This window comes from Montipora capricornis, chromosome 14 (assembly GCF_036669925.1).
Source record: "Montipora capricornis isolate CH-2021 chromosome 14, ASM3666992v2, whole genome shotgun sequence".
Classification (NCBI taxonomy): Eukaryota; Metazoa; Cnidaria; class Anthozoa; order Scleractinia; family Acroporidae; genus Montipora; species Montipora capricornis.
In genome coordinates, this window is record NC_090896.1 from 9268003 (window position 1) to 9288002 (window position 20000).

A 20000-nucleotide genomic window follows, 5' to 3' on the forward strand; every position below is an offset into this window, starting at 1 on the left:
CATTGCAAATAGGTAAACTTATTATAGGGCGAGCAATTATCAGGCTAAAAAGAGCAATCTGATTGGCTGGTTCCCGGTCGGGATTTTTTTTTACGGACCATTACCATGGAAACGGTCTGTATTTTCTCTCTCTCCTGGAAAATTCAGGTTAAGCGAAACACGAAAAGGTCTAAAAAAAATGGAATTAAGTTTTTTCAAAACAACAGTACAATTGTAGCAAGCGGAATTTTGTTTTATATGTTAAAGGTTACTGTTCAAAGTTCGCTGATGGAAGTCGAAGATTACGGAACATTTACCAAGTGGAGAAGTGTTCGACCGCTCAAGGAGACGATGCCGTGTATTAACCAACTTACTAATCTTACTTACTCGGGGCCGCACTGGGGAACATTGGCCCTCGCGTTCGGTTAGTATGAGCTTAATAAACTATGGTTCCCATAAACATATAAATGATTGGCTGGAGATACGGTTAAAAAGTTGTCCACTGGTAGAGAAGTTATCTTCCTCATGTCGAGCCCAATGTGGGCAAAAGAAATTGTGAGATTTCTTAACATTTAAACGTCTTAATAACAAATGGACTTGTACAAATGGATTAGCAATTATGGTGCGGTTGTAGATTGGGAAAATCGGAATTCCCTTTGGTCAAAGCTGCAATGATCCCAGCAACAAAAGTAACATCGTAAGTTACATCCGGTGTTTGCGTTTTCATTGCTATTGATACCAAGAGGCTTTTCCAGTACCTGTCACTTTTTGGCCCTAATCAGTTTCACAATAAAGCAGCGTTTAACCCCAGCTCTAAGGCTGTAGCTTTATTGATAACGTGCAGAACTACTGCATAGTGTCAGAAGTTAAAGGAGACTGAATACCCCATGAAATCGCCCTGAGTGGCATTGAATACGCACATTATGCAATAGGATAGCAGCAATCTCAAGGGAAAATGGCATCGCTTCAAACAACACGTGGAGTTAAATAATGTGAACAACGTACCTGGGCATATAGATGAAGGACACTTTACGCGATCATATTCGATCCCATAAGTGTTGACATTTCCACCGCATGACTTGACGTTGCCTGAGTGATAGCAGAACCGTTCGCGTTTTCTGTAACACTTACTATCGCACGGTGTCCAACCCGACCACGTGGTCCATCCCAGGCTCTTTTCTGAAGAAAGTAAAATTAGAATAGGCCATTTCCGAGTTCCTGTCTGCCTCCTCTTAAAAGCGAGTCTAAGTGCGAAGTTTTTGTTATGAAAATTAGTTTTCATTCATATGTAAAGTAGAACTAAATACCATTACAAAAACTTTGCACTTAGACTCGCTTTGAAGAGGAGGCGGATATGAACTCGGAAATGGCCTATTCTAAAGCCACGTTCGACGTTACGTTCGACGTTGTTTTTCTATTAGAGACTACAGAAAAAATCTTTAAAACTCTGTCAACAAATATCATAGCTCGGGAAGATAAAACTTCACGAGTTAACCGCATGTAAACGTTTAATCCCCGGACTAGACATTAATTTAATAGTATCGGTGACAAATTTTTCCTTAATTTTGGGGCGAAATTTAAGCGTTAATTTATAATTTCACATGTGAAATTACAATGTTGCCATGGTAACTTTACCTACAGTGCCAAAATGGCGTCTTATGAACGTAATTTGTTACTCATGATATTAATAGCTAATCAAATGGTATACTCGTGAAATTAGGGAACAAGTTGACTTTCGTTTTGTCCAAAATAAAATCAAATAACTTCCCAAGCCTAAAGGATCGGGAAATTAATTGATTTTGGACAAAGCGTGAGTGAAATTATTACCAAATCTCACTCGTCACCATTTGATTAACCATACTAATCCGCGCATGCGAAAACAAACTACATTAAACCGTTGCTAACCTTTACCTGCGCATTACAAACGATTACATAACAGAAAATAACACACAACTTTTTCCTCTCAGCTTACAAATCTACTGCGACCTTCACTTACAAACGGAATCGTAATGCACCAATCCTCACAACCAATCACCTTACTTTTCCCAATACCAATCACAACACAGACCAGAGCACCACTACATTAGTTTGAATTTCCAGCCCTCTCTTCACTCTGAAGATGAGTTCCCCTCAGGTTGTCGAGACGTCAGTCACTGCCAACAGTCCTTCTCAGGACTACTTTTCCGCCAGACAATCAAATTCCACGGAGGTGCGCATTACTCTGTTTATTTCCTTTTTTGAAAAAAACTTTTGTCAAGCCACACAAAGGTTTCTTCTCGGAATCCATGTCTTAGCTGTGGGGTGTATGAGATTTAATTTCCGTTCACTAAAATGAAGGAATTTACCGTTCGCCATAGATTTTATTGCAGGTATTGAACTTCTTGGGCTGAGTACACCCCCTACTCCAGTTTTAACACTGCGTTAACAAGGTCCTTACCACTTTAACTCGCTGGCCATCCCACGATATGCTGAAAAAAAACTTTGTACATCCTGCTAGGCTCCCTCATCACATTAAGCAACTGTAAGTTTTTGTTGCGCAAAAAATAGGCTTTTACCGCAAGTATCGTTCATAGTGCGAGCTTGACCGTGTTATTTAAGTGTCCCGACACTCAAACTTCATTATTCCAGAAAAAGTCAAATTCTTTGCGCCGAGAAATTAACAAATTGATTTCAGTTTTTCATGCGTCTGTTACGTTATTGATCATGAATTTCGTCATAATATTGTCAAAGTAGCTGTGGATCCACGAGGAGATAGCCGAGTGGATCCGCAGACTACAGACTACTTATGACGAAATTCATTGTCAATAACAGGACAGACATACGAAAAACTGACATCAATTTGTTTTTTACAATAACAAAAAGGCAGAGGGGTCGAAATTAAGTCAAAACACGAGAAAAAGGCGAGACACAAATGCGAGAAACTTTAATCTGACGCGAGCAATATCGCGTCATTATCGCATAAATTATAAATACACGTGTCTATCCGCTTATTGACAATAAAAACCAGGCCAATGAGCGCGCGAGAATTTTGCAGTCATTGTAAAACATATATTTTACGTCAACTGGCTGCCATTTTTCTTCTATTCCCATGGCCAAGATAGTGACATGCCTGGCTCTATCCGTGGGATGACGTCACAAGGTGTTTCCTAAATCACTGTTGCAATGCAAAGCAGTTTGTTACGTCATCTCAGGAACAGGCGCATGCTCACACTAGCTCGGCCTTCTGGTTTTTGTTAAACTAAATGCTCCCTTCATTCCAAAGTGAACACGGGAGAATCTTTCTGTACTGGGTTAATAGATTTATTTCAGCAAAAAAAAATATTTGTGGGGTGGGCACGTTCAATTTCGTCAGTTTTGGTAAATGAACAGAGTTAAATAAAACAACTTACTTCTGCAGTCGTATAATGAATTGAGTTCCACAACATCTCTGTAACTAAGCAATCGCCCATTTGTGTTCCCGAGCTCCATGTTTTCATTTCCGAGGGCTGCAATGGTTAGGCTTCCGTCTTTAGTAAATGCTCTTCTATCGTAGTGCATGATTGACTGATAGTCATAGGACACTCCCAAATCGTCGATCGTTCTCCAGGAATATTTGTCAAATTGGTCAGCAAGGCCTGAAAGATAGCCGTAGAGTGGTTACTGTTCACTTTGACCTCAGGGTCTCGTTTTGAGTGCGTCAGATGGGCAACGCTAATACCAAAGTCCCTTGTATCTTTGGTAACATAAGATATATAGTTCATATGAATGGATTGGTTTTGAAACTCTCGAAACTTCAATAGCAAGAACAGTACTGAAACACTGAAACACACTCCATGTTAATTTTTGTCTGTGACCATGCACAATCTCTTGTCCTCAGTTTCCAACTGAGTATTGAATAAATTAATCGAAACTATTGATTGGAAAAAGGGTGTTGTTTGTGAATGGTCAGGGCCAAAATAGCGAACAAAAACTGCCCCCAGTTGCTCTTCTCTCCAACTTCAAGATCACCCGTGTCTCGGAATACATGACAATTAACGTCACAAAGTGTCCCCCAAATGCTGCTCTTCAAGTAAAGAGAATCAGCTTTAGCTGTTTAAAATGCCGTTAGCTAACTTTTACCTTTACCTTGTTGGAAATAGGTATCAAATGCTTAGACTGTAAAAATTGGGTGTGCAAATTGGGTGTGTACATACATAGCCTCAACAGTCCACCACCTAAGAGGACGATTTACCCAAATTGGCCCAGTCCTCATCGGCGTCAGAGAAGTGTTTATTTTTAAACCAAGTCATGCGGGTAAGTAAACTACAAACCAATGTTGTACCCAATTCAAACCCTTAGGGCATAAAACGTTTTGCTCGGGTATCTCCATATCATTTAAAGTGCCACTAGGATGAAAATTTTGCATGTCCTTTTTTCTTTAGATTTTGAAAATGGACGTACATAATAGGTATCAGGCCAATTTTTATATCAAAATTGCCACGGGAAGTATGATTATTGTAACGTAGTTTTTCAGTTTTCGCTGTCCGCCATTACTCGAACAGCAAATGACCGTGAGCGAGGAAAAGGGTTGGGTCTAGCTGGATCGCCTAGGGTCTGACGTCATACGCGCAACGCTCAAAATAAACGCGGCTAATTTCCTACGCCATCTATGAGATGTGAGAGATCGCCGAGTTGCTCTTTGCTGATATTAAATACATTACTCCTTGATCGACTTTTTCACTTTGTCAAACGCCATGAAGCGATGCGCGTATGACGTCACGAGCCAAGTCTTGCGTGAAGACCGCTTGCAAAATAGTCGCAGTCTCCTCCAATGCCGTTCGAGTAATGGCGGACAGATTTTTAGCGGTTATTGGCTGGCTATTTCCCGAATTATCTCGCTTCTATCGTTCCAAATTTAAATGGATTGTATTATTGTGAACATGTTGACTTAATAGACCTTTTCGGCTTGTACATTTTGTTTTCCAAATACAGATCATGTGATAATACTCAGGAGGCTTGGTCCTTTGTTTTGTTCATTAAAAAGAGTGTATACAGGCATATTCATGCTTGCATGCCCTCACTTTAATGAACAAAACAAGAGACCAAACCTCCTGAGAATTATCACATGATCTGTATTGGGAAAACAAAATGTACAAGCCGAAAAGGTCTATTGATGTTGAAAAAATCCGAAAAGAAAACCAAAAATTTTCGACGTAGTAGCACTTTAAAGTGAATGCTACATCATAATGCAAAAACAATACACCAATAATCTTAACCCCAGGAGATTTGAATTGGGTACAATACTTGGTCTATTCTCGGTTTTCACATGACGTCACGACCACCATGTTGGTGCCCCTAAAAAAAGAAAAAACGGCCATGTTGGTGCCTCCACCAAATCCTCCGGGAATTGAACTCTATTATTACGCAAACACTTCCATTTGTTTTCGTTGAAAAACATGCCTGTTGATCACGTGAGTGAAAACCAACAATTGTTTATTTGCCCGCAAAACCTGGTTTAAAAATGGACACTTTTCTGACGCTAATGGGGGCAAACTTGATACCAGATTCTCACTCTTGGGTAATGGACTCTTGGTGACTCACATTCCCCAATCATTGCCTGACCAACCGAATTTCAACAAGACCTGGAAAAGGGACAAAATTCCATGTATGTGGTCGAAGTTTCAATTACCACCCTTACGTGGGCCCATTTCCATGATGGATTTCCTGGGATTTCTAAGGCCTTCCCAGGGAGGTCCAAGTTCCCTCAAAAAATTTGCTTGTGCTCCCTTGTTCCCGAAATTACTTCAAAAACTTGTTCTCCGCCTTTTGATACCTAAAATGGTTTATGTTTCCTAAGATGTTTTGCCATTGTTCCCCTGTACCCCAGTTCAAATTAGCTTACTTCTCTTGTTCCCCAAAACCCCTGGGAGGCCCTTTTTCCAGCACTTCTATTAACCCTTTGATAGATAATTCTGTCGCATTTCTCAACACGTTTGGCAAGCCTACTAACGTTTAGACGTTCTTTTTCGGCCGAAGGTATATATTTTGCGTCCAATCAGCTTTTTGTGTTAGCGCCTAAACTCTCTTACCAGAGAAGTGAAAGGAAAGAAAGGAAAAGTAAAGGAAACGAACTTTATTTAAGTGTCTAGTCTTCTAGCACTAGAGTACTAATTGGAGACGCTGTAATTTGTATTTGAAATTAACAATTAATGCAAAACAAGAGAAACGTTGGTTTTTGAGAAGAGGAGAAAACCGGAGTACCCGGAGAAAACTTCACGGTGCAGAGTAGAGAGCCAACAAAACTCAACCCACAAATGACGCCGAGTCTGGGAATCGAAACCAGGCCAGATTGGTGGGAGGCCAGTGCCCTTATGGCCAAGGAAGAATGTTCTCCCAACCAATTTGATGAAGAGGTGAGGAAGTTAGTGCGCATGTGTAAGGAGATTACAGAAGTGACATGAATGAGAGAAGTTGGCGGAGATTGTGTATGAGGAAGTTTTGAGAAAGTTCGACTTGGATACACAGCAATCACTAAGGAAGGAAAAAGAAAAAGCCTGGACAATCGAGAAGCAAAACACAAATGGATGAGTGGAGGAAGGAGAAAGAGAGGCTCTCTTCATTAGTAACTTATTGCAAACTCTCTTACCAGGGAGAATGTTTTCCCAATAAATCTTGACAAACTTATCTCTGTCGCTTCTGGATTGTTCATGCAAGAAACCTAAGAATAAATACAATTTAAAACTAGAAGAGGATGACCAAAATTTATAACGTTGCTAATTAACTCAGATGGAAATATAAATGTTACATGAATGGACATTATTTGGACTATTAATGCAAAGCAATTTCTTACGCCATCTCAAGAATAGGCGCATGCCCACACTAGCTCGACCGTTGGAAAACTCGAACAAGCTTTCCATGAGCCATATTAGGGAATGTTCGCTCATGACACTGTTCGCATTTTGTTTCATAAACAGACGAGTTTCCCCACAGAAGGTATCATGCCACTTACAAATTGACTTCAAAGGTAGAAGAACTTGTTAAACTTACTTAAATTTCTAGTTTTAAGCCTTTTGGCTTTGATAATAAGCCAGCTGTTAGCCATCAAAAACTGACATATTCTTAGGGGGGAAAAGCGCTGTACATCCATACATCCTTCGAAAATATCGAATTTTCAAAGCACCATCAGAGATTATCTGGTCTATGGCGTTCAAATTTTCAGAGATAGCTCATTAAGCAAATGAACTTTCAATGTTTAGAACTTTATTGAAGTTTTGCATCTGACGTCACGGCCGCCATGTTAGTGTACAGAACAATGCAGTAAAATGTCTTTTGGCAATTTAACTCAATTATCATTCAAACCTTGTAGGGCCATTTTCTATTGTTTTGTAACCAACATGGTTGCCTCATCGCGCGGATGCAAACCAAGAATTCTTTATCCCATAATTCGCTATCCCATAATACAGTTCATTTTGGGGGGTTGTCTGAATTATTACCACACACGGGGCAAAATTACTAAATGCTGATTGGCTGAGACGGACGGCATTTTTTCTTAATAGCGAAGGCAATTTTGGTAATCAGGAGGATATGATTACTTGATCCTGATTAGTTAACAGTTGCTTTTTCAGAGCAAACGAAGTTACATGTACAAGAGAATCTTCTTCCAGATTCTGACTCCAATAAACTGCTTTTTGTCCACATATAAAATACATCTTGAGCGCTATTTCTGTTGTCAGCAACGATTAATTGAATTGAACTCTAACCGAATGAAAGCGTGTTGAGTTGATTGTCATTTGTCGAGGAATTGAACGGGTCTCCTTCAATAATTTTGCCTTGTATGTCATAAACATGTAATCCCAATGTGCGCTCGTGCAATTAAGGATTAATTTCACTTATCTTTTCAAAGTTTTCCAAATTGTCCTCATCGCTTAGCAACTCGGGCAATTTTGTGAAAACTTTGAAAAGACATGAAATTAAACCTCAATTGCCCTCGGGCGCATGCGATTACATCAGAAACCCATAAGAGTTGAATCGTGTAACGCGCGTTCACAGCTTTCGAATATTCGGTGCGAACTGACTGGTTGAATGTTTCAGTGCTAAGTACCATATTTGGAAACAGCTCGCTCTAGTTGTTCCAAATATGGTTCTTAGCAAATTGAATATTCAGAAGTTTGTTTCCCAGCACACAAGGGGCCGTTACACGTTTCAACCCTTATGGGTTTCTGATTACATATACAAACAATGGATATTCAGTTCACTGAAGCATGATGCAGTCGCAAGAGTAAATAACTTGTATTGTTTGTTTTTTTTATTTTTTCATGAAAATAATCCACCAAAGCGTATTGCATTATGGGATAAGGAAAGGGCCAATTGACTCAAGGTTGTCAAACGACATCCCAGCGTTATGCGAACAACGAGCGTAAAGGCTCGTTTAAACGGTTTCAACATTGAACAAACATTCGTTCAACAAAAGCTGAACGGATGTTGGGCAAACGTTGAACGCAAAAACAAAGTTGTGCGGAGGCCGTTTAAACGGTTCCAACATTGCGCCAACATTGCACCAACAAAAGAACCAACACTTCCGTGAAATTTGATTGCGAGGAACTAAGAACTAGAAACCAGTCTCTCTCGTCCACATAAACTACGCCAATTTGACTTTTTGCAGCCTGATGTGAGCATGCGTGTGTTCTACATTTGTTGAACAGAGTGTTCAAAGGGCTTCAACACCAATCAGCATTTTCGAGAACAAAGAAAAAGTTGAATCGATGTTGAGTGAAAGTTTAAACCGAGTTGAAATTGATTCAGCACGCTTTCAACAAGCTTTCAACAATGTTGGACGACCTGTTCAAACGCCCCGAACATTTGGTTTAGCAAAGTGTTGAAAGCACGTGGAAGAAAATGTTGAAACAGTTTAAATGGGCCTTAATGATCCTGCCAGAGATAATATGGAACAAAACTGAGCATGGTACTTTTTCTTACCTAGTGCATGCAACAACTCGTGGACGATGGTAGCAACATGGTTACATCCTTGTGCAATTGAGATTTCTTGCATTCCACGAGATGCATATCGCAGTCCAACTCTGGATGAGCATCTGTTATGGTCAAACATTCGGTGATTTTTCTGCGCATACTGTCATGTTCATGATGCAAACATTCTTCTGATCATCGCACTTATGTAAGATATAGCTACTTTAGGAGCAGCGAGAGAAAATTCTTATAAAATTCAAAATTTGAACCCAAGGACTCTCCGAAACCGATAAAGTGCCCTTCCAATAGACCATTTTACAGTTCTGTGCTTAGTTACCAGGCCTTTAAGTAAAAGCGAGGCTGGAGTTGACCTTGTTTTGATACAAACCTCACTGCTTTTCTTATGTAAATAGAAAGGAAAGCAAAGGAATAGAAAGGAAGTTCAACTTAATTTAAGCGCCTAGTCGTTCTAGCGCTGGAGCACTAATTGGGGACACTGTAAACTGAAATTAACAATTAGAGCAAATCAATTTAACTGTTGGCTTTTGAGGAGAGGGAAAACCGGAGTACCCGGAGAAAAACTCTCGATGCAGAGTAGAGAACCAACAATCTCAACCCAGATATGACGCCGAGTCTGGGAATCGAACCCGGGCCACATTGGTGGGAGGCGAGTGCTCTCACCACTGCGCCATCCCTGCACCTGAACTCACTCGTTTGCATCACAACAAAATAATTTACCTAAGAAAAGCAATGAAATTTGTATCACAGCAAGGTCAACTCCAGCCTCACTTTTATTTAACCCTTTCACTCCTGTAAGGGCCACTGAGACTTATAGATATTACTCTGTCTAACGCCAGAAGATTTTACTCATCAATGGGGAACCCCACAGGAGTGAAAGGGTTAAAGGCCTGGTAACTGAGCACAGAACTGTAAAATGGTCTATCGAGGTTTTGCACGGCAGCCATGTTGCATGGCAGGAACAATAAAAATGTTTTGCATTAGAAAAAACATTTGTTCCCATAGGAAAAAGAACCTATTGTTCCTGCTATGCAACATGGCTGCTGTGCAAAACCTCTATTGTCAACAGGAGGCTGACCATTTTGTATGTTCGTATTAAACTCGTCGAAACTCATTAGTAATTCATGAGCGAAACCATGTTGGCCATGTTGGTGGATAGAACAATAGCGAAAAAGTCTTTCGGGAATTTCACTCTATTATTATGCAAAACTTGAGCTGGATTTTTCTATTGTTTTGGCACCAACATGCCCTCTTTATTACGTGAGTGCGGGGTTCCAACGAATTTCGACCTCAAGGAATCTGCGATGCCGGCCTAATGCTCTCAATACCAAGCCAACTGGGATGTGTTCGTAACAAACCCGTAGGGGACGGAGACGTGTTTGAGACTATACACATATGAAAGACACGTATATCAACCTTGTTGCCAGATCATGGAAACGAGGTTGCACGGATATTTGATCTGTGGAATCAGGGAAGTATTTTTTGAGACTGAAGATCGTCGCAGATATGAACGGGATTTGAACGCACGACTTCTTCAATACTACTGCAGGGCTCTACAAATTGAATTACAAAGCCAACTGGAAGCTGGCCATTTTCTGAGTCCGCTAAAGGTGATTTTCACGTTACGTCATCGCCGCCATGTTGGAGTACAAAAACAAAAGATCTCTCATCAGCTCCTTTCGTTCGTCACCAGCAACTGTGCATTACATCATTGTTATCTGTGTCTCTAGAGATAAGCCCAAAGCTCAGCATGGAACTTTCTGTATAACAACTATCTAGCATAACGAATTAAATTTAATATTCTCTTTAGACATTTGAATCATGTAACAAAAACAAACTTTAAATTCTTAAAATCTATTTAAATTTAGTTGGCCGCACTATAGAACATGGACTGCTCAACGGTAGCTCAATTGTTTGAGCACCGGGATACCAAGCGGGAGGTCTTGAGTTCGACTCCGGCCGGACCAACACTCAGGGTTTTTGAATAACTGAGGAGAAAGTGCTGCCTTTGTAATGACATCTGCAAATGGACTCTCTAGTCTTTTCGGATAAGGACGATACACCGTAGGGCCCGTCTCACAACCTTTCCTTTCAATGCTCATAAACTTGCACTGTTATTTTCAAAGAGTTCATTTCACTCCAGTGCTGGAGTGAAAAAGTGGAGTAAAATAAAGCGGAGTAAAATGTACTTCTAAGAGGAGATAATTTAACTCCACTAAGAGTAATTTTTACTCAGTACTAGTTAATATTCAAAGGCAATGACTTTGCTAGAGTAAATATTACTCTCCCTACAGAGTAATATAATATGCTGGAGTTAATTTTACTCCCATTTATCGGGATACTGAGTAAAGTCTACCCCACTTACTAATTCTACTTTCTGAGAAAAAAGTAGAAGAGGATTTTACTCCTATATATGTATTTTTGTAGGGTAAATTTAAGTTTAGCCAGTCTAAGATGTGGAATTGGGATTGTTTTATTTTTGTGAAATCCATCGATTAATTCTTTTTTTTCAAGGAGTTGGAGTGAAAAAGTGGAGTAAAACTAAACGCAGGAAAATGTACGCCTCTTATTTAGTACTCCACTAATTAACCCTTTAACTCCCAATAGTGCCACTTATGGATTTTACTCTGTCTAACGCCAGACGATTTTACTCGTCAATGGGGAACCCCACGGGGCTGAAAGGGTTAACAACAGCTGGATTCACTCTAAAACTATGTCCCCATTAACCCTTTAACTCCCAATAGTGCCACTTATAGATTTTACTCTGTCTAACGCCAGACGATTCTACTCGTCAATAGGGAACCCCACGGGGCTGAAAGGGTTAACAACAGCTGGATTCACTTAAACACTATGTCCCCATTAACCCTTTAACTCCCAATAGTGCCACTTATAGATTTTACTCTGTCTAACGCCAGACGATTCTACTCGTCAATGGGGAACCCCACGGGGCTGAAAGGGTTAACAACAGCTGGATTCACTCAAAAACTATGTCCCCATTAACCCTTTAACTCCCAATAGTGCCACGTTTGCGTAGCATCATACTGCTAGTTAAGTTGTGTTCTCAAAGCTATTTAAAATTCTGACAAATCAACTGGCAAAAAGTTGCCTGATTGTATTCCTAACTGATGTCCTGACTTCTTTGATCTTCCAGCAGTAAAGAATCGGATTGAGCGAAGAGTTTAGAAAAACCAAAGTCGATGTATAGAATACTGCAACTTTAAGGGAGGGTGAATCTGGGAAAAGATTCAACATTACCAAAATTGTAAAATGTGGCACATAGCAAACGGCCAATGCCAACTGCACCCAAAGTACACTTAGCACTGTCCTCCGGTATCGAGCCATTCTAAGAGCAACCCGTTGGCTTGGTAGGCCGTGATCGATGTGACCTTGTGTTTGTCGTTGATTGTTCCGGCGAAGAGTTAGGAATATCTTGGAGTAATTACCGAATGTGGAAACTGAGCAGACAATTATGCCAGTCAAAGCAAACCACAAGCTTAGATGAAAATTCCAAATGTACACTGTCGGAACAGCGATGGACACAAACCAACAGGCAATGATCGTTAGCTTGATTCGCTTCGTGCTGACAACGTGTCGGTATCTCATCCCCAACAACAGGGCGAGAAGTCTGTCTAAGCTTATGAGGGCCATCGTGATCAAAGACGCAGCACACAAGCAATAGCTTGTCATCAGAGAAGCTTGCCCCGTGTACATACATAACTTCCATCTTTTCTTTACAGTTGAGATAAGATACACAGCGGTAAGAGGTTCAGTAAGGATACCAACACAAAGATCGGTAATCGCTAAGCTACCAAAGAGCAACTTCGTCGTCGGATAAAGTGTTGACACATCCTTAAGAGAGAGTAAGATCAGAGAATTTCCCACAATGGCGGTAATGGCCAAGATGATGTAAAGCACAGCAGTTATGAACAGCTCGTGTCGAAAGTTTTCACTCATTTCAGTTGAGCACGATAGAAATGCAGTTGACATTGACACCATCTTTAAGTTAGTTAAGGAAAACCAAATTAGTATCTCTGGACTAACTAATCACAACCGAATGAACGAACTGAACGAATCAAAATTGAAATAAAGCGTGCCTCAAGTGTAGACGTCAACAGAATTAACATTAGAGGGAATATTCTTCATTTTGTTTGTTGGTTTAAGTCTTAAACCAGGTCTTGCAGAAGGGGTACAACCCACTGCTACTACTAAAATTTGACGTCTCTACGACGGCGAGTCGACGAAACCGTCAGCTTAAAATACAATCGTTTGCACCATCATCGTAATTCTTTCGCGATTATTCCACCTCGTTTATGTCAACCATCATGAATGAAGTATTCTAAAATTTAAATGGGTAAAGAATGTACCAGCAGCTTTGGAGTAAAAATAGACAATGTCGTCGTCAAAACCTCCGCATAATTTGGCGATTTCACGTCATTCTTTCCCAGAGGACGACCAACATATGCTAGAATGCGTGTCGTGCACGCAACACGATTATTTTTCATCTTTTAACCAATGATATTAGGGACCTTAAGATCTACTACGGCGACGTCGACGAAAACGTCACTTCCAAAATATAACTTTTTAAGCTGACGTAAAAATCGTGTGCTAAAATGCATGCCGCACGTGCAGCACGATTATTTTTCACCTTTTAAATCAATGAGTTTCTTGTTTTGTGGCGTTGAAGTTGTAGTAGTCATCGTCGTTTCGAAAACTCACTAATGACACAGAAGAACAAAGTTCACGAGTGCATCTCTCTGATAATGGCTATGTTGATTAATGCTATATTTTGGCAACTATCCCCATTCGCCTCAGAGCGATTTTACTAAATTGAAGTTCCGAAACTAAATGATCGCATTTGAATAACAAAGGGAATAAAACAGAAGCAAAACAGACTGAAATACGTAATCTTGAAGTGACAAGAGAGTGGCGGAAAGAAATAGTTTTTTTTTTTTTTTTTATGAGAGGCACCATAAAAAAAAATATTCTTAAAAATCTCTACATGGAAAAAAACATAAAACAATTTCACGTTTTATTGGGAAATTCAAGAACCTAAATGGCAATATTCCCATTGCGCCGGCATTACGTTTCATCCACAAGACAACCACAGTTTAGCACAGTCTTACTCTAGCTATCAGAAACTCTTCCCCAACTCACCCTCCAATTTTGCAAGTTTGTTATAGAGGTTCGTCTGAAGTCCACAGAGAAAGCCATGTTTTTCACCTTCACGGAATTTTTGTTAGTTTCTTATTACTTTTAATTATTCATTATTAATACTCTAACTTGTTCCCGCAACATCATGCTTTTAATCATTATACAATAACTACATCTTGTGCACTGTAAATAGATAAAACTGAAGCTGTGCTTACATTAAAGCCGCGAAACATGATTAGAGTAAACATGTTTCAAGGAAACATGTTTTGCATAAACCTGTTTGGTCACATCACATGTCGCTTTTAAACACGTTTCATGCATGGTTGAATAATTTATGCTGTCTCATGGCACTCATACATTTTTTACACTTCAGCTGCAGAATGGAGCTGGAAATGTCTTTAACAGTTGCATTCATTCTTTGGTTTAGTGTCAATTTTCAAGCCCTTCGGAGGAGGAGGGCTATGCAGCGTTTAACGAGGAGACTGCATTTGCGCCTTCTTCGGTAAAAGATATTCCGTTTTCCACAAGCTCAGCAATCGCCGATAATTGCCGTTGTATTTCTTCGTCGGCCCATATTGCAACTAGACATTTGGCCTCATAATAGCCTCCTCTCCGGATCCATCCGCCATATTTTGAACGTGTTTGGTCTGATCATGATTGACACTATCTCGCGAGGTTTTTCAATCATGCTCAGAAAAATCATGTTTCAACCACGATTCGCGCAATGCACTGTCTGATGTGAACACTTTTCATAACGAAACATGTTTCATTCGTGATCGTTTCGGCCTAGTGTGAACACAGTGTAAATAACTCACACATGGCATCGGTAATTAGGTTTTTCCTCGTCAACCTGTCAGAAGAATATTATTCTGCGACAGAGGATGCACTTTCAATGATGTCCTAGAAACAAAAACTTTGTGATACTGTTCGATTGTGCCGATGAAGAGTTAGGACGACTTTAAAACACGAAACGGGTGCGGTGACTGAACAGACCACCACACCCTTCAAAGCAAGCAAGAAGTTAAGCTGACAATTCCAAGTGAAGACAGTCGCAAAGTCAAAGGAGAGAATGACCCTTATCCAAGACTCGCGTCATAGTGACAATTTGTCTGTGGCTGTCTGTATCCTCGACAACAGGGTCACAAGTCTGTCAAAGCTTATGACGGCCAGCCATCGTGATTATACACGAAGCACACAAATTTAGCAATAGCTTGGAATAGGAGAAACCTGTCCCTTAAGAGATATCTTCTTTTACAGTCGCGATACGATATATACCTACAGTGGTAAGAGGTTCAGAAACGATACCAAAACGAATGAAGTGTTGACACATTTTAAGGAGGGACTTTTCACAATGGCGGCAATGAATAAAATAATGTCCAGCGCAGCTGTCACAAGCTGCTTGCTTTCAATTTTATTAAACTTTTTTTTCAGGCCGTACATTACACTACCGCCTTGAAACTCAGACAGTAAGATGCATGTATTAATACAAGCCGTTTCCTTTTAAGCCAAGAAAATACAACTTGGTTTTCATAGCCCTAGAGCTTGCCAACAAGAATACAAAGGTGAAATTAATAGCTCTATAATCGATCACAACCGCATTGCACTAATCAAAATTCGAACAAATAAAAGTTTCTCAAAGCGCAGAAAAATGCACGATTAGGTCTATTTGTTTTGTTACTTTTGATGGAAAAGCCAGCTTACGCGAGAATTTGAAATCAAGTGAAAAGCGTAATAGTTTTCGACACTCAACACTATACAGGATTAACGATTAAATTCTCTTTAAGTTAGAGAGCAAGAGAAAAAAAAAACGTATAGATGCTGATTCCTTTCTCTAAAAAATAATATCTTCAACGCGCACTTGGGGATACGAATTTCATCTTTTTGTGCTAATATCTCGCACTCGTTCGCGCAGCTATCAGCACTTGAAGGTAAAATTGGTATCCCTGCACGGTCATGAACAGCAAGGAAGGTATATCTTCTATAACAGCAAGGCAGGTGGCATGACAAATCAACTTCAACTCGGTAACCATTAAATAGCATTTCACAGTATTGGTTTCGTCACCGAAGAAATATTAATTTACGCAAATCAATGGAGGCAGCATCACGAAAAATCTACTTTTAGAATTAAGAAGACTAATGAGCTAACCGTTATAAATATCGGAATAAATCATCGGCAAAGTTATACGTATGTAAAATTCGCTTCGACGGATATAAACAATATTAAAACGCTTTTCGTACCGTTCGGCAGTACATTAAAAAAAAACTTAACTTTCTCACCACCTGTTTAAGAGAAGCGATAATCTTTTCAGTTGTTTGTTATATAAAAAGACTATATCTTCAGTTGACGCTCTTTTGATCTAATTTATTACCGACATGAAAAAACTATATACAAACAGTGTTCATGGAAGATGCTGCAATTTTTCGCGCGCTTGCGATAATATTCCAATGAGTCACTGAACTCTATGAACTCTCACGGAAAGACAGACGTAAGTAATGTTCTTAGTGATGTAATGGCTGTTCGCCTCAATGTTTTTAAATTGTTGTCGGTAGTTGATAGCTTGTGTTTGTTTGTTTTCGTTTCTCAGTTTTTGAAACCACGATACAAATCGTGCTTTAAATCGTGCTTTTCAAGCGAGCTTCTCAAACGTGCCCTTCACCTGTGCTTATCCACCGTATATCATGAAGCAAGTTATAAGACCGTTTATTATATCTCTCAGATATTGCGCGCTTTATGATTGGCCAATTTAGCGGCCGTATTCTGCCGTACGGCCAGCTGTACGGCCCGCGAAATTTGAAATTTTGATAAAACATTTTCTAGCAAGTTTGTTATGTCGTTTATGTTACATAAACTTGTTAAACTGAGTGAATAATACTAGCAACTATTTCAAAAAGCCAAGAAGATCTATTAGTTTTTTGGCTTTGACGTGACAATCTTTGTGGCAGTTGAACCTTCCGCTTGACTTCAGTTAGTTTCCTTTCCCGCGTGTCTGATTACAGCAGAGGATATTATGATAAATATATAATTACTTACCTCGATTTCCGGGCACGTACTGTAAAATTTCGGATCTACGTGTTTTTTCCCCCGGCCGTTGATTTGCGCTTGTGACGTCATAAATCAACAGGAAAAAAACTCGGTTTCTAATTTTACAGCACGGACTTCGAACTCGGGTTAGTAAGAGGCTTATGCTATCATCGTTTTGCACGCGTATTCAAGCATGTACGTTTAAAGAAATTCCCTGTGAGTTCTAAGAACAGTATCGTTGCTTTAGTCTTCTTGTGCGCCCACACCGCTTTTTCAAGCAAGAACAAAACTAAAGAGTACAAAAGAAGCCTGAAAGATGAAATCGACGCTTGAAAAGCACTGTTTTGGAGGCGGTGTGGCGAAGCGGTTAGCCCGCTTGCCTTGAGATCCGGGACATCCCGGGTTCAAGTCCCGTTCCGACCACTCCATGAATTTCATCCTGGTAGTCCGTGGTGCAACTTTGCGGCTGCACTCGTAAAGAGTCAACTGACCTCTTTAGTTTGTACGTTTTGTTTTCCCATTTCAGACCACGTGATGTCACTCCAGTTTCTTTAAAAGGTCGTCTTATGCTAGCCTCGTACTTATGTACGTTTAATGACTTATGAAAAAACAAAAGGAAAATTCCCTTGAGAACATCACGTGGTCTAAAATGGGAAAACAAAGTGTACAAGATAAAGAGGTCAATTGGGTCTGTCTCCGGCTTCAGTTGGAGTTCTTAACAGTTATTGCTCTGCTCTGTTGTTCCGTTGATTGTGTTTCATTGGCCGAAAAAAACCCTCCTTTGGGGAATGGTCAATTAGTACGTACGGTCGCTCAACCACTTGTCTACCAACTATTCTCTATCTGCTCCATCACCAAACTTCGCTGCACCGGTAGCTCTACCTAAAGTTCGAGTTACGAAAGACTTACATTTTTAATTGCTGTTGAAATGCCTCTTTGAGCAACTGAAGGTCGTCGCCATCGAAGGCAACTCATGGAGTTTCAAAGGGAGACTACATTCACGAAGGATTCAGGGCATAAAAGCCCATTTTTGCCAATAAATTGAAGAAGGGCTTGAAACAAATGTTTATATTTGAAGTGAGGGTACAGTGGCACAAAAGAGAGAAGTGATCCTCGCAATTATCACGGCGATTTAAACAATTGCCTCTATATTATAGACACCTGAAAAATTCTGGTGGCTGCGGAATTCGAGCCCAAGACTTCTGCGATGCTAATGCAATACTCTACCAACTGAGCTATGAAGCCAATCAGTAGAGAGCAAGTCACTTTGTTGGGCTCATGTGATCCCGTGAAGGAAACTCGATAAATAAAAGAAATGTTTATACTTGAAGTGAGTTACAGACGAAAAAGGAGAAATCACCCTCGCACTTATCAAGAAAATTATAGACAATTCACGTGGCTCCTCTGCGATGCCGTCGCAGCAAATTTCCCTTTCGTAAACGGTCGTTGCCATTTCTCAGAACGGTCGTTGCCATTTGAAACGGTCGATGCCATTTATAACGGCCGACTACACACTTCACTTCAAAGAAAATTAAAAGAAACAAACTAAAAAAAAATATTAACAAAAATTAAGACAAAAAAGGAAAAAAAAAACATTTATAAGAGAAACACTGGAGGAAAAAAAGAGTCCGAATATTTCAAGAGTCGAACTCGGGTTCTTAGCCCTCACCCTAAACAGAACCCTAACCCGAACCCTAATTCAAATGACCAGCGAGACACAACTCCCAGTAACCGCAACCTTTTGAGTTCTTAGACCTAACGAGTGTAATTCAGAGCTAAAAAATGACATCGACCGTTTCAAATGGCAACGACGTTCTGAGAAATGGCAACGACCGTTTACGAAAGGGAAATAGGCGCCGGCGCAATCCTCTACCAAGGCTCTATGAGGCTCTTCAGTTGGAAGCATACCCTAGATTCCACAGGTTATTTTCTCGCTATAAAAAGAGCGAGTAAAGAGCGAGTCGCGAAGTGGCGAGACTCGCTATTCCGACGCTCTAAGAGCGAAATCAACCTCTTGCATCCAGGGAAGCAAGTCAATTTGTTGAAATCATGTTGAAATCACGTGAAATGACTCGATAAAATAAATGTATGCGTTTGAAGTTCGCGTGATAGACGAAATTGAGAGAAGTGATCCAGTCGTACTTATCTGGAATATTTAAGCAACTGTACCATATAGACACCTAAACATTTCAGACGACCTCAATGGAGGTTGAACCCATAACTTCTGGGATGCCGGTGAAATGCTCTACAAAGTGAGGGGCGCTCGTCGGAAATTTTGAAAACAACCCCGAAGAGGTATCAAGATCCTGTCTTGTGGATCTGGCATGGCCCAAAAGACAGGCTACGCAGGCTATCCTTTTAGTAGCCAATGCCCTTGTTGCTTCGTTTTCCAAAAACGAAACATGAAGGCTACTGTACATAAACATGGAACAGTAGTTGGGATGGCTAAGATACGTTGCACAAACTGTAGAAGAACTTGATGATTTGTTTCGGTTCATGTAATTGTGTAATTGTGATCATTTGCCCTTTGCAATTAAATTAAATACATACAGTACTGGGATCATGTTGCAGAGACTTATTGATTTTATTGACTGCAAGTGGGAAAATTAATTACAGTATTAAAGTAGAACCCCGATTTTACGATATTTTAGTTGCTTTACCGTCATATCGTTAAATCATTTACAACGATATCCCGATTTAACGATATGATTTTGCTGTCCCCTTGCGATATCGTAAAACCGAGGTTCCACTCAGACTGTACTTAGCAAAAAAGCATCTTCAACATGTTTTACTGTTAAGATTTGCCTGCATGCAATTGTTTTCTTTTAGAAATAGGGTGATTTGTAAAGATGGCCGCATCCTAAAATAATCGCTGCCTCAGAGTGAGCATGCGCAAAATAAGAGACAA

General features: G+C 40.1%; 1 protein-coding gene across 1 annotated transcript in view; it reads right to left on the minus strand.

Annotated features, from left to right (window-relative positions):
• Positions 1 to 20000, minus strand: part of LOC138031222 (uncharacterized) — a 51356-nt gene that overhangs the window by 16767 nt on the left and 14589 nt on the right. Inside the window, exons 6-9 of the mRNA XM_068878900.1 lie at positions 8914 to 9026; positions 6584 to 6655; positions 3369 to 3593; positions 985 to 1158 (exon numbers count right to left, since the gene is read on the minus strand). Coding sequence (XP_068735001.1) covers positions 985 to 1158; positions 3369 to 3593; positions 6584 to 6655; positions 8914 to 9026 — 584 coding nt within the window. The remainder of the gene's footprint in view (positions 1 to 984; positions 1159 to 3368; positions 3594 to 6583; positions 6656 to 8913; positions 9027 to 20000) is intronic.